The 23,408-nt window shown below is 34.9% G+C and overlaps 1 protein-coding gene across 1 annotated transcript; it reads left to right on the top strand.

Moving 5' to 3' along the window:
* Positions 1 to 529: 529 nt before the first annotated feature.
* LOC140449969 (uncharacterized) lies at positions 530 to 2,565 on the top strand. The gene has a single exon (XM_072543386.1). It carries the CDS (start codon positions 639 to 641, stop codon positions 2,517 to 2,519), a length of 1,881 nt encoding a protein of 626 aa, XP_072399487.1. The 5' UTR covers positions 530 to 638; the 3' UTR covers positions 2,520 to 2,565.
* The last annotated feature ends 20,843 nt before the right edge of the window (positions 2,566 to 23,408 follow it).

Genomic DNA, 23,408 nt, shown 5'->3' with positions numbered 1-23,408 from the left:
CTTTTTGATAAGAGTATTTGTTTTAATTACCTTATATAGATCTGCTTCTTCTTGTTTAGATACCTACTTAAATTCTCTTTCTTGACAGATGTCTGTTATACTCTGAGTACCCCAGAGAGCACCCCCCATTCGCAAGGGGCTGGATAGATGAATCAATATAAACTGTTACAGTTTATTATGATTATTATTATTATATTTTATCAAGATTAGATAAAGGAAAGAAGTTTAAGACATGTCGAGAGACCGCCGCTCAAAATAAAATCACTCCGAATTAGTTTAACAGTTTAGATCATAATGCAAGAAGCTTTATGCGGCAAAAGCTGAATTTTAGCTTAAAATATATTAAAACTAGTAAATTAATTAATGCAAAATGAAGTTAGCATTGCAACCATCTGGCACATACATATCCTACTATAATACAATTTTTTATTTTATCATTATTAACATTTTTATTTTTATTTCTTATTGACTAACAACAGCTCCGTGGTTATTAAATAAATATTGTATTAATGTTAATTTTTAGGATAATAAATACTTCCATCCACTTCAATGCATTATCATATGACGGTTCAAGATCTGAAGATGTTCCAGCAATCCCGAATCGGACATTGTCTTTTCAAGGAAAAAGCTTGTATTATATGATTTTACCAAAGAAGTCTGGATCTGAAGTGGTGCCATCACAAACCAAACTATTGAGTACATCAAACATTACTCCACGTAAATTTAAGGCGACCCCATCAATAACCGAACTATTAAAACCTAGACTAAATAAAACTAAACTCATAACGACACCTAAACTTGAGCAAATTCCAAAGAAAATACAACTATTGCTTAAATCAAAGGCTTCTCCACCGACACTTAAAGTAATGCCATCACAAGCCCAACTAGGCCCAACTTCATATACTTCTCCGCCTACCCTTAAACTAATTCCATCCCAAGACCATCTATCCACGGCATCACAAGCTCCTCCATCTACACTTAAACTAACGCCATCAGTCCAACTATCGACGACATCAAAGACTTCTACACCTACAATTAAAGTAATGCCATCACAAGCTCAACTATTAATGACTTCAAAGACTCCTCGGCCTATACTTAAACTCATGCCATCACAAGCCCACCTGTTGACGACAGCAAAAACCTCTCCTTCTACACTTAAACTAACGCCAAAAAGTACTCCACCTAAAATTAAACTAATGCCATCACAAGATCAACTATTGATGAAAACGAAAACTTTAACATCGGGACTTAAAGTAATTCCAACAGTAGCGATGGCATCAAATACTGATGGATCTGAACCTCCACCTCCGTTGAAAGTAATCCCAGTCAAACATCTAATAAATCATCCAACCACTTTATCAAATCTACCTCCAAACATACCTATCATAAGACAAAATGAATATCCCACATATACGAACCCTTTCGACTACTCCCCTTATCTTAATAATACCTTATCGTACACCCACACTCAAAAGATTTCCGCCATAGAGGAAAGCGAACCAATTCCAACGCAGGAAAAAATATTTGCGTGGGTATGTAAAATTTGCAAGAAAGAATTCGATGATAAAGCACATCTTATAGAGCACTATGAAATGCACAAAAACACTACAGACGAGCTAGGTGATAACGATCAAAACAATGATGCCTATAATATAAGCAGCAAAGAAATAACTTGTCCAATTTGTATGACGAGCTATGCCAACATAGCTCACTATCAACAACACGTTACTAAGAAACACAAACCAAAGGACCATTATTGTGATTTGTGTAACTATAATTGTAGTGATGATTATCAATTGAGTGTACATAACAGCAAGACGCATAGCCAAGATCCAGAATTGTATGAGTGCGTGATATGCAAAAAGTTTCAAACAAAAATCAGCAGAACGCTATATGAGCATATAACCAACGAGCATTTAAAAGAGGAAATTTATTGCAAGGAATGTGACAAGACGTTCTCATCGAAGACTTGGTTCGAAACTCACAAAATATTTCACGTAAAAATTAACGAAAGAGATACATATAAATGTCGCAGATGCGATTCTACTTTTACTACTAACTTTTACTTGATGGAACATATGCAGGAATCTCATACAAAATACAAATGTGCTCAGTGCGACCTAACTTTTCCATACAAAAACAATTTAGACCGACATAACCGCCATTTGCATTTATTTGAAGAAGAATTTCTTTGTAATGAATGCGGAAAAACGTTTACAAAAATAGCTAACCTTAAGACTCACCAAACTACGCATATCTCAGGAAAGTATGTTTGTTATACTTGTGGCAAAGTTTTTAAAAGGAAAGTAAATCTTAACATTCATGTGAGGACTCACACTGGGGAGAAACCATACAAATGCCATTTATGTAACAAATCTTTCTCCCAGATATCCACTGTTAAGATACATATACGAACTCATACCGGCGAGAAACCATATCCTTGTTCCAAATGTAAGAAACGGTTTATTACAAAAACCTTGAAAGATAGTCATGAGAAAAAGTGTAAGAATTTCAAATAGTTCTGTAGTGTGTTGTTTCTTCGTTAATAAATATTTTTGTAATAAATTGTTTTTTTTTTAATCAATCTTCTTTTCAAAAGTTTTTAGAATGAAATTTACTACTTTCTCCAACGTCGATGGAGTGTATAATGTTAAATACGGATCGTACGGTTTCACAATGCACGTTAATTCTCGTACAAGAATTACTAAAACAACATCTACCATAACTGATTACATTGTTTCAGATTTATCACCCCTTGATATACGTTCTACAATTATTAATGCAGGGAGGAACTTTAATATTGCAACTCTTCATACAATTATAAATTCTGATCTACTTAAAATAAAAACCTGATATGACTCTAATTTACTCTCTTTTAACGTAGATAAGACAGTAGCATTATCCTATAGTTTATTTTTATGAACGAGAGAGTAATTAGCATAATTTTAACTGGTAGCTCCGACCACTCCATGGGCGTGCTCAAGGTTAATTGAAAAATTACTTTGAATAATTGTAAAAAATAAATGAATTATTTCAGTGTTATAAAGTGTTATGTATATGTAAACAAAAATGACCTCTTTTATCACACACTATATTAGAACTGACTGGCCTACATTAAAAAGGGTTTTAAAAAATTCACATTTTTTTTAATTTTTAAAAATTACAAAAGAGAAAAAGAGTTTTTAAAACCGTCTAAGGTATGTTAAATAGATGAATAAAAATATTAATATAAAACTTACAGCTACTTGTTACAAATCCAAATCAGATTCAGAAGATGAACTTTCAGAACCAAGATTTATAATAATTGGCTCGATCATTTTATCAGTAATATTGTCCAGCTTCCACATTTGTTCCTCTTCTTTAATAGTGTGATTTACTGCCTTTTCCCAGTTTTCAGGTTTTACATTATTTACGGCCTCCAAAAACAACTGTTTAACATCATGAATTTTAAAAGTGGTATTTTTTCTTGAAACTTCACTCTTTATCTGTGCCCATACCAGTTCAATCGGGTTTAATTCACAATGATATGGTGGGGATCTAAGTACTGTCATTCCACGATTTTTGGCAATTTCATCAATTTCGTATTTTTTAAAATTTTCTTTATGAAGGGCACACAACGAATAAAGTTCCTTTCTTATAGATCCGGGATGGTACGTAATATTTTTTGAACTCAGCCAATTCTGCAAGTCTTTTTTTAACCACTTGGTTGTGGGCAGTCCTTCTATAAGTCTTGAGTGATAACTTGCATTATCCATTACTATTACACAGTTCTTAGCAAGAAGATCTATCATTTGTTCGAACCATTCTTGAAAGACATCAGCGTTCATGTCTTCATGGTAGTCACCGGTACGAGTTGATTCAAAAGTTAATAAACCACCTTCAACAAAACCGTCTGAACTGCCAATGTGTACTATTATCAGCCTGCGTCCCTTTCCTGATGGTGGGTTTAAACCAGTAGATAAATTATTTACAAAAGCGTGCCTTTGACTTGTAACAGTTTCATCCTGCCAAAATTTATTTGGTGTATGACCCTCGTTGATCCATGTTTCATCAAGATAAAATATTTTTCTTTTTTGGTTTCTCATTTCCTTTATGGTTCTTAGAAAATGTCTTCTCCATATGACAATATCGCTTCTTTCTAATAAAATAGACTTTCTGGGATTCTTTTTCCAGCGGAAGCCTATTTCTTTTAAAAGTTTCCATAACGTACTTCGACTCATTTCTGCGTAATCCTTATCATCTCGAACTGAGACAAGAACTTTATCCAATGTTGGAAATTCTTGTCTAAAGAAGAATTCATGCACTTTCCGTCGAAGTCCTTCTTTAAAATGATATTCTATTTGAAATTTTGGTTTCCCTGGAGCATTACGTGGCATTTGAAAACTACCACATTTCTCTTCTTTAATAACTCTGTAAATCATAGATTTCCCAACACCAAGTGTACTGCTAACTAACTCAACGGTCTCATCAACACTTTCACATAAACGTTTGTCTAAATGATTTAAAACAATTAAATATTAATGTTTTTTCATTAACTGTTAGAGGACCAATTTTTCGGCGTTTACACGGCACTTCCAAATTTTCCATAACACTAGTATACACAATAAACTGCACCTTGCAACTGAAGTACCTACTTTTAGTGAACTGTTAAGAATTTTGAATACGCCACTTGGACCTTCCTATATACAAAATGGAAAAACCCACTATCACATTTTCTGTGGAATAAGTTTAGAAGGTAATTATCTAGTCAATTACTGTCGTAGATTCCTGGAATTAAAGAATTAAATGTTTGATTGTTGAAACCCTTACTTCGTGGAATGCACTCATTTCAGATAAAATAAAACGTTTTATTTTATCTAAAGAATTAAACTTTATTTTGCAAATAGGTAGGTACTTATTAAACTTTTATTGGTTATATATAAACAATAAAATAAACATCTTACATTTCTTGCAAATTCATTAGTACCTGTTAACCTCCATCACTCCGACACTGGCAACCTTATTTAGGGATTAGTAATCTTCACAACTATTGTATTCTATTCTGCTCCAACCTTTATACCTGGTGGTCATACTCAATTTAAAATTGTTTTCCTATATACTCCTGTAAACTTGTTGACAAATATCTGTTTTTCATTGAGTCACCCGTATCAACAGTTTAGGGATTTGCGTATATAATTTATTGTTTTATTACTCTCTCATACATAAAAATACACTATAGTGTTGATGCCATTATCTTAGTTTTCTCCTCATTTACTTGCGGGCCCATATTTTTTGAGGCATTTGACAAGGTGGTATATATTTCTTCTAGCTTGCGTGTTGTGCGGGCAACTAGGGCAACATCATCTGCATATGCCAAAATTTGGGGTGATTTATTAAAAATGTTTCCTCTGTTGTCTATTTGGGCATCCCTAACCGCCTTTTCCAGAGCTATGTTGAAAAGCGGGCACGCCATCGCGTGCCTGTGATTGTTCGCCCTGTATTTCGACTTTGCAAACAACTTTAGGTACGTATTTTAGCCTTAACCAATCTTATCAGTTTATCGGGGATGGGGAATTCATCCATGGCTACATACATCCATTTCTTGTGAATCAGAAAACATACAAAATAAATTGAGCACGTGTAAACTAAATTTTTTGGAGTTTTTTTCAAAAGATGATGGAAAAATCGACTTATTTTATCAAAGCAGTAACGCAGATTAGATTAATATTGTATATCATATTTGTACGAAAAATAGAATAAAAATCAATATTGTTAATTATAAAAATACAAACAATTATAATATAAGGAATATAATAATATACTGTGTAAAAAATTACCTGAAATTTAATTTATAAAATATATAAGTATTATTACATCATTGATATAAAATGAAAAAAAATATATGTTGATTTTCCGAGATTTCCGCGGGGGGTGAAAATTATGTCATCATTATTAATACTGCGACAGACTATTGAAGCCAAATTAAAAAAAAGTGAGTTTTTGCGGTGAGTTTCAAATGGACAATTTTTCCGAGGATTCCCATATTTTCCGGCCAGTGTGAAATTTCGACGAGCTATTCGACGTGTTTCAATTTGAAGTAACGATGTCAAAAAAAACGGAGCTGAATCAGTTATCCTCTCCACTTTCCTATGTCGATCTTTCGAAAGTACCTTCGTTTCGAAGGGCTGTAAGTTTCGAAAAATTGGATGAATTTTATAGCTATAAGTTTTAATATTAAAATTTAGATTTTCATTCAACATTTGTGCAAATTTCACTTCTTAATGTTTATAAACAATGGAGATATGATTTTTTTAAAAATAGTCGCTAACTTTATTCCTATTGGTTGTTCCTATATTTTTACTTTTCATTTTTTGTAATGCACCTGACAACACTGTACTGACAAAGCCACCAAAGGTCAAGGTGTATGACATATGACATGACAGTTGCCCTTAACGGGCTCTTACCGATATAAAAGTAAATTACAATAAAGCTTAAAGGTATCAATCGAGTCCATTTCTTCTCAGATATTATAATCTGAAACAAGATTTACCAGCACACACAAGTTCAAACATTGGTCATAGAAGGTTTTTTTTTTAATGAGTTTTTTACCAGTTATCCAATGGTTGTACGTACAAGTCTGTAGCTTGAAAAATATAAAAGTTATTACAATTATTTATAAGTAAAAAACATACCATTTTCAAACGTTTATTTTGTAAATAATTTCGATGAAAACGCAATATGCATTTAACTTCTGAGATAAGTCTTAAAGAATCCTATGAAATTTGCTAAATGTGTCTAGCATCATTCATAGGAATCATAGGGCAAGCTCAATAGTTTAAATAATTAGTCTCAGGGATAAATAAATTAAATAACTTTTAAACTATTTGACCGATCGGGGGGAAATTTCGCACAAATTTAAAAGAGGTTAATTCCTCGATGTTGAAATGTATTAATCACATTTTATTTTGTTAATAAAAAAAATTAATAAAAGCTATAAATTATTTATCAATTTTAATTGAAAAAACGGGAAAATAAAGATATTCTTGATATAAAAAAATGATATAAATATTGTTTATTTAAAATATAAGGGAAAAAACTTATAGACAAAAAATCAAATTGAGACAATAAATTATTGTTTAAAAAAACGCAAGGTAAAAATTTTTCGACCTTTTTTTTTAACCAGGCTAGGCTATATGTATACATGACAATAACTGAAACTTCGCTTAAAATATAATGAAACCATCAAGTTATTTAGCGCAAAGTGCAGGTAGCATTACAAGCATACCCTACTACAGGGGTGGCCAAACCACGGCACGTGTGGCACGGCGGTGTCTTAGAAGTGACACGCGAGGATTTTTTTTAAAAATAAAAAAAAATTAACTTAGTAAAAAATTAAAAATTCGTCTTTTATCCTACGCCACTTTTTTATTGTACGCCACTGTCTAGCGCTTGACAGTCGATTGTCGATGCCCGGTTGACTCAGTTCTCAGTTGATTCTCAACTTTTGTGCGAGACGCTTCAAGTCTGTTTGCCTTGTGAGATAGTGTTTTTACAGTTTATTTCCTTTTAAAAAATTGTTTTCGAAATCACCACGAGTAAGCCATCAACTTCTAAATGTAAATATGAGGACGATATCGCGATTCGTGAATTTAAAACTGAGTGGGAAGAACAATTCTTATTTACTCATCACAACACTTCCAAGCCTTGCTGTTTGATATGTGGAATTTGTGTGGCAGTGCCAAAAAAATTTAATCTGGAGCGCCATTATAAGCAAGTTCATGGCGATTTCACCAACAATTATCCTGTCGGATCACGCCTACGAACCGAATTCATCGCCAAGAAAAAAATCTTTAGCCGGACAACAATCTTTGTTCCAAAAAAGAAGTAATGAAATGGAAACAATGGTGAAGACTTCATCTGAACTCTCGCTGTTATTAGCACGCAAGAAAAAGTCATATTCCGACGGAGAAGAGGTAATTAAAAATAGTTTACTAATATTCGCTCAAAATGTCGGTGATTCAAACATAAAACATGGTGGACCAAATCGCTTTGTCCAGAAACACGGCCATGCGCCGAATTGATGATATGGGCCAGGATGTTGAAACACAAATTATCGCCGGACTACGAGACTGCAAATATTTTTCACTGGTTTTGGATGAAAGCTGTGACATCACAGGTAATGCGCAGTTGAGCATATTTGTACGCTCCGTGACAGATAGTTTCGATGTTGTGGAGGAGCTATTAGATTTGCGCCAAATGGTCTCCGCAACAGGACAGGATATCTTGGATCAAGTGAAAAATGTTATTGAAGGTAGCAAAGTGGAGTGGTCGAAATTGGAGTCGGTTTGTACAGTTAGAGCGCCTTCCATGGTTCATGGTCCAATAAAATACATGCTCGAGCTAGTAATCGACGACGATTCCGAGAACTTTTTTAAGAAGAAACGGAGGATACAGGTGAATTACTCCTTTATTGCAGTGTTCGATGGTTGTCCAAAGAGAATGCACTGGCAAGATTTTGGAATTTGAAAGAGTGTGTTTTGCAATTTTTGGAGGAGAATGAGGAATTGCCAAACGAGTGTTCTCTGTTAAAAAATGAAGACTGGTTATGGGATTTAGCTTTCCTTGCGGACATAATGGGACATTTGAACATATTAAATTTAAGATTACAAGAAAAAGATTGTATTTTTCCAACCTTAGTTAGCCACGTAAGCTCGTTCAAAAACACTTTTTTATTCAGATTTTAATGAAATCAAATTAAATAATGTTCCAAATTACGATAAGTTTATAAATGTAATGTCAAGTCTTCAAAGCTCATTTATTACGAGATTTCAGGATTTCCAGGAGGAAAATAAAAATATTCAACTTTTCACAAATCCTTTTTCTATTTCACTTAAAGACGTTGAAAATTATCCGCCGGAATTCCAAATGGAAATAATAGATTTGCAAAGTAATATTTTGTTGAAAAATAAACATAACGAGCTTGTTTCAAGTACAAGTAATTGTAATTCAAATTATATTGAATTTTGGAAATACGTTTCACAGCTAATTTTCCATATCTTTACAATTTTGTTTTGCGGTATTGTTGTCGTTTTGGTTCGACGTATGTTTGTGAAGATGTTTTCAATTATGAATGTTATTAAATCACAATATCGTTCAAAATTAACCAATAATCATTTGAAAAATCTAATTTTATTAGCTGTAACAAAAATTGACCCCAACATTCAAGATTTAATTAAGAAAATTTAGATTCACAAGCCACATTAATCACATCAACCATAAACTTGTACTGTACTACTAGTAATAAACAATCTCGAGTAGTTGATAATTATATTTTTTTACTATTTAAAATAAAAAAAAGGTCGTAGAAAAAGTATAGTATTCTAATCCACAAGGAAACAAAGTTCCTGTATTTGGCTGTATACCATATATTAAAAAATTTTTGAAGTTGTTGGGTACTTTGAAAGAAACATGGGTGTTTTCAACCGAACGTTGGATGAGATTTCGAATATCTCCAGAAAGACTTTCATGGTAGAAAGGGAGTGAAACATAGTTGGGTTTGGTGGTAAGGTCTCTGGGGAACGCAGTCTCACGCAGGGTCTTAAGGCGTTTTTTGTGGATGAGTTTGTTGATGATGTTGTGATCATGAAAAAACGCCTTAAGACCCTGCGGGAGACTGCGTTCCCCAGAGACCTTACCACCAAACCCAACTATGTTTCACTCCCTTTCTACCATGAAAGTCTTTCTGGAGATATTCGAAATCTCATCCAACGTTCGGTTGAAAACACCCATGTTTCTTTCAAAGTACCCAACAACTTGGGACAACACATTTCTAATTCCAAAGATCCTATCAACTATATGAACCGGAGTGGAGTATATAGACTTAAATGTTCAGATTGCAATGCCACCTACATAGGTAGAACATGCAGATCTCTTTCTTCACGCTCTCTAGAGCACATAAAAAGAGAAAATACTTCCACTTTCTCTCAACATCTCAAAGAACACAACCACACCCTCAATATCCCAGAAGACGTTTCACTTATCCACAATATCTCCCAAAAAAATTTCCTCAAATTAGATTTATACGAAGATCTTGAAATTCTTAAAGAAAAACAAAAAAGCCCAAATTGCGTTAATCGTCATGTTTCATTCAATCGAGATTTTCTCCCTCTCCATCGCCAACTATTCTCCTAACCCACATCCCCAATTTACTTCTACAATTAAATTCCATATTAATTATTAGTTCACCTAATACTCATCTCCCTTAGTTCACTCTAAAAACCTTTCTTCCAATACATCTTACTTTCTATCTATCCCACTCTTTTCTTTTCAACCCAAACTTCATGTCTTAATCACTATAACCAATACTTTCCATGCTTCTATTTCGACACTCCCAAATTCAGATCAGATCATCCATCATCCACCACCCATTCCTTATTATTAAATTCTTATTTTACTTCTCTACACAATTCCCTCAGGGTTTGGCTTCGGTTCTCTGGGGACCTCAGCCTTTCGTAGTCTATCCGTTTATCACAATTTTCTCAAAACACCTTAATTTTCATTCTCTTTACTCAAATTTAACATTTTACTATTATAGTCAATATAGACCAATAGTTCATTCAACTTACCAACTTATAACTTAATCTTTTATCTTCCTATGTACCTAGTGTTGCTTTATAACAGATAGGGCTTTTTCTCAAGTTATAAGTTAAGTACTTTACGACCAATATATTACAAAACCACTTTCAACCATCAAATTTTGTCCATTTCATACTTGTCAACACACAAAATATAACTACTTCACTCAGTTTGTCAACATCCAATCAGATATTCATATTCATGAACTTACAACTCAAGAAGTTTTACATTTTCCAGGTACCAAATGTTGTTTTTTGACATACAGGGCCTAATATAATTGAGTTGTAAGTTAATTTTTACATAAACTTTATATCATAATAGTTTTATTTCATTCATTGAACAACATCCTCACATATTAAATATATCAATTCCTATAATTTTTCAAGAACCCAACTTTCCACCAGTGTCTAGTTTCCATTTTCCAGGTACCAAATGTTATTAAAACATAAAGGGCCTTATATAAGAATCTTTTCATCACACCACTCGACACTGTATAGTTGGTTGCCTAACTATAATCACATAATTTTCTCACCACAATTTCATTTCACATACATAATTTAAAACAATAACATTGATGGTTGATACTGTTATAATTTTATTTTATTTCAACTTTCACAATTTTAAACAACGTTGGCTTCTGTCTTAAATAGACATATACAGTTACACTGACTGCTCTGTCATAACTTCCGTCTTAACCTGCCAAGATTGTCATTTCAATCAGTTGCTTTGACAAAGTCCTCGTAGACATACCGTCTCAGGACTCGCAACTAATGTAGAGTCATATGTCGCCATGTTACCAATCCAACGGTAACTTTAACATCTTAACTGTAAATTAGACATAATGTAAATCAAATCTTATTTAATAATTTTTAAAGGGTTTTTACCCACATATTTAGTGGCTACATCCATGTATTAACTGTAAGTATTAACCACACTTTTACATTAACCTTAGTCAAAACTTAAATCATTTCATGTTCTTTTTAATTAAGTGGTTAAATACTATTTTAGGACACTGATGATGGAATATTTATTCCGAAAACGTTTTGTCAATGCAACATAGCCCAACTGGGTTTTTTATATACCTTTTTATAAAGGATTTTATTCAAAAAATTTGTATAGTATTCTACTCGCATGTAATGGCTATTACTCACTCTGATGAATTACGACACTCGCTTTCGCTCGTGTCGCAAACTTCATCATCGTGAGTAACAGCCATCATTACATGCTCGTGGAATAATATACTATTGTAGCTACATATATTTTTTGTTATTTCATACAAATTCCACCTACCTATTGAATTTTTTGTTAGAAAATTTTTGGTGGTACGACTAACTTTTCATAAACAGATAGTGGCACACTGTTAAGAAAGTTTGGCCACCCCTGCCCTACTATAATACAATTGTTTATTTTATCACTGTTAATTTTTGTTTTTATTTCTTATTGAAAGTCATTAGCTCTGTGATACTTAAATTAATATTACATAAATGTCTACTTTTTAGGATAATAAATACTTCCATCCACTTCAATGCATTATGGTCTTCTAACGGTTCATTATCTGAAAATGTTCCTGCTCTACCCACTCGACCATTGTCTTTTCAAGGAACACCAATGTATTATATGATTTTACCAAAGAACTCTGGATCTGCGGTGGTGCCATCACAAACCAAACTATTGAGTACATCAAACACTATTCCGCGTACACTTGAGATGATCCCATCAAACACTCAACTATTGACACCTAGACTAACGCCAATTTTACCCAAAACTAAACTCATAGCTATCCCTAACTATAAGTCAATCCCAGAAGAAATGCAGCTATTGCTGAAATCAAAGCCTTCTCCACCAACACTTCAAGTAATGCCACCACAAGCTCAACTGTTGATGACTTCAAATACTTATCCGCCTACACTTACACTTATGCCATCACAAGCCGACGTATTGATGCCATCAAAGACTTCTCCACGTGCAATTAAATTAATGCCATCACAAGCTAAACTATTAATGAAAACGAAAACTTTAACACCGGGACTTAAAGTAATTCCAACAGTAGCGATGGCATTAAAAACTGCTGAATCTGAACCTCCACCTCCATTGAAAGTAATCCCAACCAATCATCTAACAAATTACTCCGCAGCTTTGGTAAATCCAACTCCAAATGCACCTATCATAAAAGAGAATGAATATCCCATATATACTAACCCTTTCGACTACTCCCCTTATCTCAGTAATGGCTTACCATTCATCCACAATCTAAGAATTGCCGCTATAGAGGAAAGCGAGCCTACTCAAACGCAGCCAAAAAAATTTGTGTGGGTGTGTAAATTTTGCAAGATAGAATTCGATGATAAAAAACATATTATAGAGCACTATGAAATGCACAAAAATACTACAGACCAGCTAGGTGATGACGACCAAAACAACGATGCCTATAACATCAGTGGTAAAGGAGTGAAATGTCCAGTCTGTTTGAGAACATATCCCAACGTAAGTTACTATCAACAACATGTTTCTTCTAAACACAAACCAAAAGACCATTATTGTGATTTGTGTAACTATAATTTTAATGATGATTATCAATTCAGTGTTCATAACAGCCGGATGCATAGCCAAGATCCAGAATTGTACGAGTGCGTGATATGCAAAAAGTTTCAAACAAAAATCAGTAGAACATTATACGACCATATAACTAAAGAGCACGCAAAAGAGGAGATCTATTGCAATGAATGTGACAAGATGTTTTCGTCGAAGACTTGGTTCGAAAATCATAAAATATTTCACGTACAAATTAACGAAAGAGATACTTATAAATGTCTCAGATGCGATTCTACCTTTACTACGAACTATTACTTGTTGAAACATATGCAGGAATCTCATACAAAATACAAATGTGCTCAGTGTGACTTAACTTTTCCATACAAACAAAATTTAGACCGACATAACCGCTGTGTACATTCTACTAAAGAGCAGTTTCTTTGTAACGAATGCGGAAAGACGTTTTGGTCAAAAGCCAATCTCAAAGGTCACGAAGCAATACATGCTGCAGGGAAGTTTATTTGTTCTGTGTGTGGTAAAATATTTAAAAAGTATTTAGGCCTTAAAATTCATATGAGAATTCATACTGGAGAAAAGCCACACAAATGCCATTTGTGCAACAAATCTTTCTCCCAGCGATCCACCGTTAAGGTACATATACGAACCCATACCGGTGAGAGGCCATATCCTTGTTCAAAATGTAAAAAAGGATTTATTACAAAAACCATGAAAGATGGTCATGAGAAAAAGTGTAAAAATTTTAAATAGTTAATGTAATTTTCTGTTACTTCGTTAATAAATATTTTTATAATAAATTGTTTTTATTTATCACCAATCTCCTTTTCAAAAGGTTTTTGAATGAAATTTATTACTTTCTCCTACGTCTGTGAAGTGTGTAATAATGAAAATAATGGCCTTATATGTAAAATGAGGTCTTTGTAGAAATATACACATTAGAATATTGTCTCACAACGTAAGTTAGGCCGCTAACCTCTGTGTATAAATATTGCTTCGATATTAGTCATGAAATGTAAACAACCTAATATTAACGAAATAAAGTATCTAGTTAATTGAAATAATATATATCTTTATGAATTTTTATTACTAAGTACCGAGAAGGACACGTTTTCCCTCCAATACCACACTAGGAATAAAGTAGTAGACAGTTGAATTTGCTACAAATAATGTCTTATAATATTTTCTTTGTTTATGAGATACAGCACGAAAACCCTTTGCACCCATTTTTCCAATATGGCTGCCAGGGAACAATGGTGACGACTCTATAAACTTATATAGGGGAGAGTGTTCCACAGTGGATCATTTTTTTTTTTCAAATGACATTTTTTTTTAGAAAAATTAGATTTTTGTATAATTTGTTTGTAATATCGCAAATATTAGACATTACTTGTCATTATAGCAGCGATTGGTTTGAATTACCTAATAATATTACCTATCTTTTATTATTTTTTTATTACCATGTCATTTGTTTCAGTGTGCCCCAAATATGGGACACACTGAAACTATCAGTGGGGTACAATGAAACTTTCTAAACAAAAATATGTTTAATGTAAAATATGTAGTGTCATACAAGTTTTACTCACTAGGACCTAAATGAACTTATTAATAAATATATTTTACCGAACGTCATGATTGTTAAAATTTATGTAGGCATTTTGTCTTGACGTTGAGCCAGAAAGAATCGGTTGAGGTAAAAGCATTTTAATATCTTCTAACCGAACAACTGAAATATCTGGATTTGTAGGAAACAAGAATTTGCCAGTTACTTTTGCGCTTTTACTCATAAAGGAAATTTCAAATTCATCTTTTTCCAAAACGTTCAATATTTTCCCAACAAAGTAAATCAAATTCTTGGTCGTAAACTGTACCAAAACGAAGTTATTTTTAGTTGGAGGTCTGGTTAATTCCTCAGTAAGATCTGGAATTGGATCTTCCGGTGTCCAATCGCTTTTACTTGATGATTCCTGCCATTCTTGTTCTTCGTCATCATCATCATCTGTAATTTTTCTTGTCACCTTTTTAACAGCTGTTTGGTTTACTTTTTTTCTACTCAATTCCCTTTAAGCTAGTTCGTCCTTTTCAGGAGTGTCAGTCGCAATAATTGTTTTTCCTTGCCTTCTAGATTTCTGAATCTTTCTTTTTTGTGCCTTTGGAAATCGTCGAAAGATTTGTGGAGAAACAAAAGAAGATTTATTATTGGTTTTATTTTCTGCTGGCGTTTCATCAGTTCCCTCGATGCCTTGCTGTTTTTCTGTTTCTTGCTCAGGCTGTTGAATAACTGTTGGTTCAGAATGATTTTCTGGTCTGTCTGTTACAGCCGACATGAGGAAATCGTCATCTGAAAATATTTCTGGATCATAAGGGAAGATGCCAGTTTTCTTAAATCCTGAACTGATGTTCGTAGGTGTCAATGATCTTTCATGCGCAACTTTAACAAAACTTCCGACATTAAAAATATTTACTGGAATCCCAGGGTGATTAAGAAGCCAACCTTGCATGGCATTGTTATAATGCGCCTTGAACGATGAAAATACTGCTACATCTAAGGGCTGCATTTTGTTTGAGCAGTGTGGAGGTAGTGTCAATATTGTGACCCCATTCGACTTTGCAAGATCCAAGGTTTCCATTGACAAATGGCTCTCGTGATTATCCATGATGAGAAGGCTGGGGTTGTTACAAGAACTAGAAGAATTTTTATAAAATGTTCCATTACTTGCGGAAATAATTCCCTGTTCATCCATCCAGAAGAAGCAGCCAATCCCAACGTACCAGCTGGAGCATCTTGTATCATCATTTCCTTGAAATGAACTCTGGGAAATACCATGGCCGGAGGTAAGGCATAACCACCAGCACAAATGATACTGCAGGTCATTACAAGAACCCCTCTATCCCCACTAGTACATTGAGAGACCTGTTTCATACCTTTTTTGGCAAGAATTTTAGGAGGACCATGAACTGTGGTGGTTCCAGTTTCGTCTAAATTAAAGATCCTGCCATCACTAAAACGAGACTCACGCTTAAGAACTGTTTCAAGATTGTTGAAAAAAGTTGAAACATTGTGCCTGTTAAACGTAGTAGAACGGGATAAACTACAAGCTTCTGGTTTTCGACAACTTAATTCTGGATGCCTTTTCCTGAAGCCAAAATACCACTCTCTACCTGCCATTTTTTGTTCTTTCCAATTATTAGGGATTTCCTTATTGTTTTTTATTGCTGACTCAGACGCAAGCTTGGGGCATTCCAGTGGAGTAAGTCCATAGCACATCTTTGCAGAGGTCAAAATATAGTCAACTAAGATTTTCTCTTCATCATGTGTAAAAATTAACCTCACATCATATTTGAGACGAAAAACAGTGGTTGAATCGGGGTTCGCTTTAACTTTGAGTACATACCTAAAATAAAAGAAAAACTATTTTTAGAAATGAAAAATAGTGCATCATACAACAGAAAAAGTTACTTAAATGCATCTGATTTCTTACCTAAACAAAGTAACATAGGCAACACCTTGTAATTCGGCTGCTCGTCTTATAGGCAGATTTTCTTGAACAACGAGACGCACAGCTGCTTTCATCTGCTCTTGACTGAAAGTGCCAATGTTTGTTTTGCGCTTACGGTTACGAGCCATCTTAAACTTGGATGACAACTAAAAAATAAATAATTAAAACATTGTTGCATGTGTCATGGGGTACAGTGAAACATGTTTCACTGTACCCCACATGGACTTGTTTCAATCTGGACCATTAAGCACTTTTCCCAACAATTAACTTAACAACCTAACCTAAAACATTCAAAATGCCGCAAATTTCAGAAATCATCAATCAATTATGTATTTTACTCCGCAACGTTCTTAGCAAATATTAAATTAAATAATTGGAGACTTACCGGGTTGAAAATATATCACTTAAAATTTACTTGGAACCAGAAAAACAATATTTTTTTCGTCGCAACAGAACGGCAGATTTACACACACTGAGGTTAAGATAACAAGTAGAGGATGGCGGGAACTTCTCTGAAGCGAAGGTTGCGTTGATTTGGCGCGGTATTTGAATTTTAAAATCTCTTTGTTTCAGTGTGGAACATGTTTCGCTGTGGAACACCCTCCCCTAACATACGTTAACTTAGTGTAAAATTAATATTAGTAATGTTGTCAACCTTTTGTTTTAATATTTTTATAATAAATAATTTAAATATTGTTGAATGATTTATTACTAATATAATTATTTTTTAGGATAATAATTAATACGACTCTACCAAGTTTGTCATCTAGCAACAATAAGCAACAAAAACCCGTTGCTGTGAGATCTCAATTAAAACTTGCCAACAATGCTCCCGTATACTATTTATTGCTTCCAAATGCTTCAGGATCAAAGTTTACCTTACCAAATACTCAATTGCTACTAAACCCGCAAGCGAATTCAGCAAACACAACTTTTGTAATAAAAAACCAGAGTCGTCTTGCTAATAGATTCGCTAGTCCACTTAAGCCTTACGTAAACCCTTTCGACTACACCCCGTATGTAAAAGACAAAGTGGCTTATTCGTACGTGCAAAGAAGGTCAGTTATGGAAAAGGAGCTGAATGAGACTAAGTTCGAACCATCTGTATGGGCGTGCAAAATGTGTAAGGAAGAGTACAAAGAAAAAGAGCAATTGCTTGATCATTATGCAGAACATAAACACACAACAGATCAATTGACAGATCTAGACGAAAATGGTTCTGTGGATTGTCTGAATGAGGACAAGAACAAAGAAGTCGTGTGTCCTATTTGTAACACAGCATACGCTGATAAGAATTACTTCAATAAACATGTTATATTAAAACATAAACCAAAGGACCATTACTGCAATATATGCAATGGTAACTTCTTGGATGGTTTCTCTTTAAGTTTGCATAACACAACCCATCATTCAGACGATCCTGAAACATACGTTTGTGTAACTTGTAATGCCTTTACAGCAAAGGCAAGCAAAGACCTACTTGCTCACTTCAACAAAGAACATGTAAAGGAAAACTACTATTGCGAAGAATGCGACAAGAATTTTACGTCCAAGACCTGGTTCGAAGACCACAAAATTTTCCACGTTGAAAGTTCCAACAAGGAAAAATACAACTGCAGCACGTGCTCATTCACTTTTATTAATCGATATTTATTAAACCAACACATGCAAGAAATTCATAAAAAATTCAAATGTTTTACTTGCGATGTAACATTCCCTTACAAGAAGAATTTAGCCGTTCATAACGAACATTTCCACTCACTCGAGGAAAAAGGTAAGTTCCTTTGTAATGAATGCGGAAAAGTTTTTACTTCGCAACAATTACTCAGGATCCATGCAGAGACGCACGCAGAGGGTCGATACATTTGCAGCGTGTGTGGTAAATTGTTTAAAAAGAAAGCTGGCCTGAAGCTTCATGCGAGGATACACACCGGAGAGAAGCCCTGCAAATGCCACTTGTGCGATAAATCTTTCTCCCAGAGGTCGAGCCTTACTTTACATATAAGGACGCATACCGGAGAGCGTCCCTATGCTTGTTCTAAATGCAAGAAAGGCTTTATTTCCAAAACTAGCAAGAACGGTCATGAAAAGAGATGTAAGAATTTTAAATAAATGTAAAATGTTTTGAAAATTTTGATTTAAAATTCAAGAAATTTTATTTCTTGTAGACTTGTATGCTAAGTAAATTTTGATCAAGAATTTTAATAAAAAATGTACCACTTTCGAATCCTTGTAAAATTCTGAATAAACTATGTTTAAAATTTAGTTTGTTTATTTATTTGTTTATTTATTTATTTATTTAATACACGTGATAATCCCATTAACAGTTTAAATTAAAATAAACGATATCACAGTTAGGATTCAAAACTTGAAATTACTATAATAAAAAATCAATATCAAAAATTTTTAAAAACGAGACTAAAAATCTTGCAAACAAGAACAAAATTCAACGATACCAATATATACTTCATCTAATTTACTTACCATTGCACGTCATCCGCTTCATAGCCCGTGAGGTCACATGATACCAACACGAAATATTTAGGCGGTATAGATTGTCTCAAGGTGACTAGTCTGTACAGGGTAAATGCACAACATCGATGCCATACTTCTTTGCAAACTTGTATTAAAATAAACGTCACTTCTTACTACTTAGAAAAATCCATTTTTTGTGTTGGAAAATATCTGGAAAACCAAATAAATACAGTTGTCACAGGTCCTATGGAGCCCACATGCTTCCATGGAGGGGACAGACTACCTACCTATTTGGACATTGCAATTCTTCACAACGTGGGACAACAACACGATATAATCTCACTCAATGAAGGAGACTCCAACCACAACCTAATCGTGCTAACTCTAGGCGCCGTAGAAACAAACTACGTGCAGCCATACAAGAAAAAGAGGACAAGCTGGCCCAACTTCAAACGTATCGTCTCTGAAACAATAGGAATAGTTCCTGACATCAACAACAAACGGGAACTAGAAGAGTATGTGTTGAAATTCGAAAGAACCATACAAAATGCGCTGGAAACCAGCACAAAAGAAGAAACCTCAACAACACCCAGAGGAAGGTTCAGAGACATCAGCAACGAATTAAAAACTCTTATAAGAGAGAAAAACAGACAGCGAAGAAGGGCAAACAGGACTAGGAACATAGAAGATAAAAGAATTGCCAATGAACTAAATAGGGAGGTTAAAAAACAGCTGGAAATCCACAGAAATAACAGCTGGGACGACTTCATCCAACAGCTAGACCCTAATAAATCAGGTTTCTGGAAGCTTTCTAAAGTCTTGCGAAAGGATAAAAAGCCAATACCCACCTTACATGGGGAAAACGGCCTAGTTTATTCTGAACAAGACAAAGCGGAGGTCATGAAAGATACACTAGAAAGAGGATGCAGAAACAACTACCATCCCGATGAAGATCCAGACTTCGAAGACGAAGTAGAAAGAAGGAGCAGACGTCTAAAGAGAAGTAGAGGCGACATAGCTCTCAGGCATACCACCCCCGAGGAAATCCAGCAGTTTATCAAAATGACCAACGCTAAGAAGGCTCTAGGCCCAGATAACATCACAAACAGGGCCTTAAAAAATCTGCCACTGAAAGCAATCGTTCATCTAACGAACATAATCAATCATATCATAAGATTAAGATACTTTCCTGACAGGTGGAAGGAGGCCCATGTTATAATGATAGAGAAACCGGGTAAAGACGGAACTTTTCCACAGAACTACCGACCCATTAGCCTACTATCATCAGTAAGCAAAATTGCTGAGCGAGTCATCTTGGCAAGATTAAGAGAAGAATCTGCGAACTGCAAATACTAAGATTGACAGAGTACATCACTAAGGGGTATAATGAAAGAAAATATACAGCAACCGCCTTCTTAGATGTCAGTAAAGCCTTTGACAGAGTATGGCACGACGGATTGCTGTATAAAATGAACGAAATGGGGTACAGTGAAGCGATGACATGTCTCCTCTCTTCGTACCTAGCCAACAGAAGATTCAGAGTTCGAATAGGGCCCACCCTATCCGAGGTCGGAATCATGGAGGCTGGAGTGCCACAGGGAGCCGTGCTGTCGCCTTACCTGTACACCATATACACTTCAGATACCCCTGGTGGTGATCAACATACTATGCTCAGCCTTTACGCCGATGACACTGCTATAGCTGCTAGCAGCATAAATCCTGATCTGGCCACTAGATACTTGCAAACGGCACTAGACCATTTGCAATCTTGGTGTGTTACGTGGAAAATTGCCGTCAACCCGGACAAAACTCAGGCAGTCATGTACAAAAGACGGCACGGAATCCCCAACAGGGAACTATCTATCTTCGATACTCCGGTCGAATGGCAAGACGACGCCAAATATCTCGGAGTAACGCTAGATAAACGTCTCACCTTTACTAAACACATAAACAGAACAGTTCAAAAGGCAAAAATCCTTAAAAGTCAACTCTCCTCGCTTATAGGGAGGAAAAGTAATCTGAGGTTCAAAACGAAAATAAGAATGGCAAATGCCATCATTCTGCCAACCCTCACATACGTCTCAGCAGCGTGGGGGCATGCATGTGAAACAAACAGAAAGAAAATCCAAACTGTACAGAACTACATGATCAGAGAGGCTCTTAAAATTCCTAAATATGTGCCACTAAGGTACGTATATAGGGATTCGCAGCAAAAGAGCGTCCTGAACATGATGGTCGAACATGCATATGAGCTTTTTGAAAACCTCAGAAACCATCCGAACCGTTCGCTAAGAGAGTTGACAAACTACGATCCTAATATAAGGACAGTACATAGACGGCCAAAACAACAGCTGGCTGGATACAGGGGAAACCCTAATTGAACGTAAAGAAAGATATTCACATGAGAAGCCCTAATCTATGGCTTAGCAGATTTGGCCCATAAAAACACAAAAACACAAAAAAAATCAAAAAACAAAAAAGAGCTTAGCTCACCAAAAAAAAACCCTAAATCCCATCCCAATCCCCCAAATTTTTCTTTTATGTTTCCCTGTTAAACCCCTACCCCTATTATTATTTCACCCAAAAACCCACTAACAAAAATCTGTATAGGCCAATAAAGTAAAATCAATAAACAGGACAAAATCCTAATAAGTAAAGCCACAAGGCTGAGGCCCCTCAGGCACGCCCCTAAGGAAAAAGACCCTTCAGGAATAGCCCTTCAGGACTAAGTTGCCACAGGCAACTCGCGAAAACTGAGCATCGAGGTCGTGTGCGACAAGCACGGGCTCGATGGCCAGGCCTATCGATCGCCCAGTCGGCAAGGAGACCAAAACTTGTTTTGCCAAATTGACGACTGTGTGACCGAGCACACAACAGCCGAACAGGGGGCCGACAGTTTGCTGTCGACCCCCTGATCGGACACACATTTTTTTTAGGGTCACAGAGCCCAAAGTAAAGCCATAGTAAACTCAGTAAAGTAAATAGGGAGAAAAGCTACACTAAGCTACCCCTACAGATAGGTGGCCTAACCACAAGTCATGGAAAACGGAGGGTGTTTCTTTTCCCAAATCGCCCGACGTAACAGTTCAAGCCTCCTCTGCGTATGTCAGACGTAGAGGAGGGGTGGTGGAAAAACCTGGGGGTCAGATAGGTACCGAGCCAAAATGACTTGCTCTTTTGGAACGAGACCGGTCTGATCTTCGGACATGGGGGTCCCACTGTCTAGCAGTGGTACACTCATGTTCCATAGGGGTTGGGATGAACTCATGTGTGTGTGTGTGTGTGTGTTGAGAGTAGCTTAAGTACTAATGCCCACTAACGGCCCTGCCAGGCTTCCTTCTGTCAGTGGTTCTCAAACATAAATAATATTTGCTACAACATACTTGGGTGAAATTAAAATAAAATAGAAATTAAGAAATGCCTTTTATTTATGCCACACAAGCAGTTTGTTTATAATTCTACAGTATGTGCTAGCGATACAAACCATTTATTTATAGATTTAAATAAAATCGAATAAAATAAAACTAAAATATAAAGAAACATTTTATTTATGTATTGTTCCGTTCAAAAGTTAAGGGGGAGGACTGTTAAAAACCGCACTGTATATGTTGACAGTAACAAAACTTAGAAATATCCGAAAATAAAACTAATAAATGTAATAAATAAGTTGAAAATAAAAGAAGTCATTGTATTGAATTTTGTGTGTAAGTAATCGTAATTGTACACTATTATATTTAGTTCCTTTTTCTGTCAATCACTGTCACATTTAGTTTCTGCTTCACTATCACCATCATCATTATTATCGTCACTGTCATCACTATCTCCGTTATTTATATTTATAATAATTGGTCCGATATCATCCAACAAATTGGCAACTTCCCACATTTTTTTTTCTGTTGCTATTACGTGGTTTACGTAGTTTTTCGATTTCTCTGGCGTAATAAAACGGTGTTCGACATCCTCTCTGATGTCTTCTTAAGCCCTGAAGAAGACATCAGAGAGGATGTCGAAAGCTCGGCCCAATGGATATCAACGCGGTTCAACCCGGAAGACTGGTGAGTAGTATTAATCTTAGCTTTCCGAACATTATATATATATATATATATATATATATATATATATATGTGTATATATATATATGTATATATATATATCTATATATATATATATATATATATATATATATATATATATATATATCTATATATATATATATATATATATATATATATATATCTATATATATATATATATATATATCTATATATATAT

Source organism: Diabrotica undecimpunctata, chromosome 9, assembly GCF_040954645.1.
Source record: "Diabrotica undecimpunctata isolate CICGRU chromosome 9, icDiaUnde3, whole genome shotgun sequence".
NCBI lineage: Eukaryota > Metazoa > Arthropoda > Insecta > Coleoptera > Chrysomelidae > Diabrotica > Diabrotica undecimpunctata.
The sequence above is the reverse complement of the archived record's forward strand: the minus strand, read 5'-3'. Positions and strand labels throughout refer to the sequence as shown.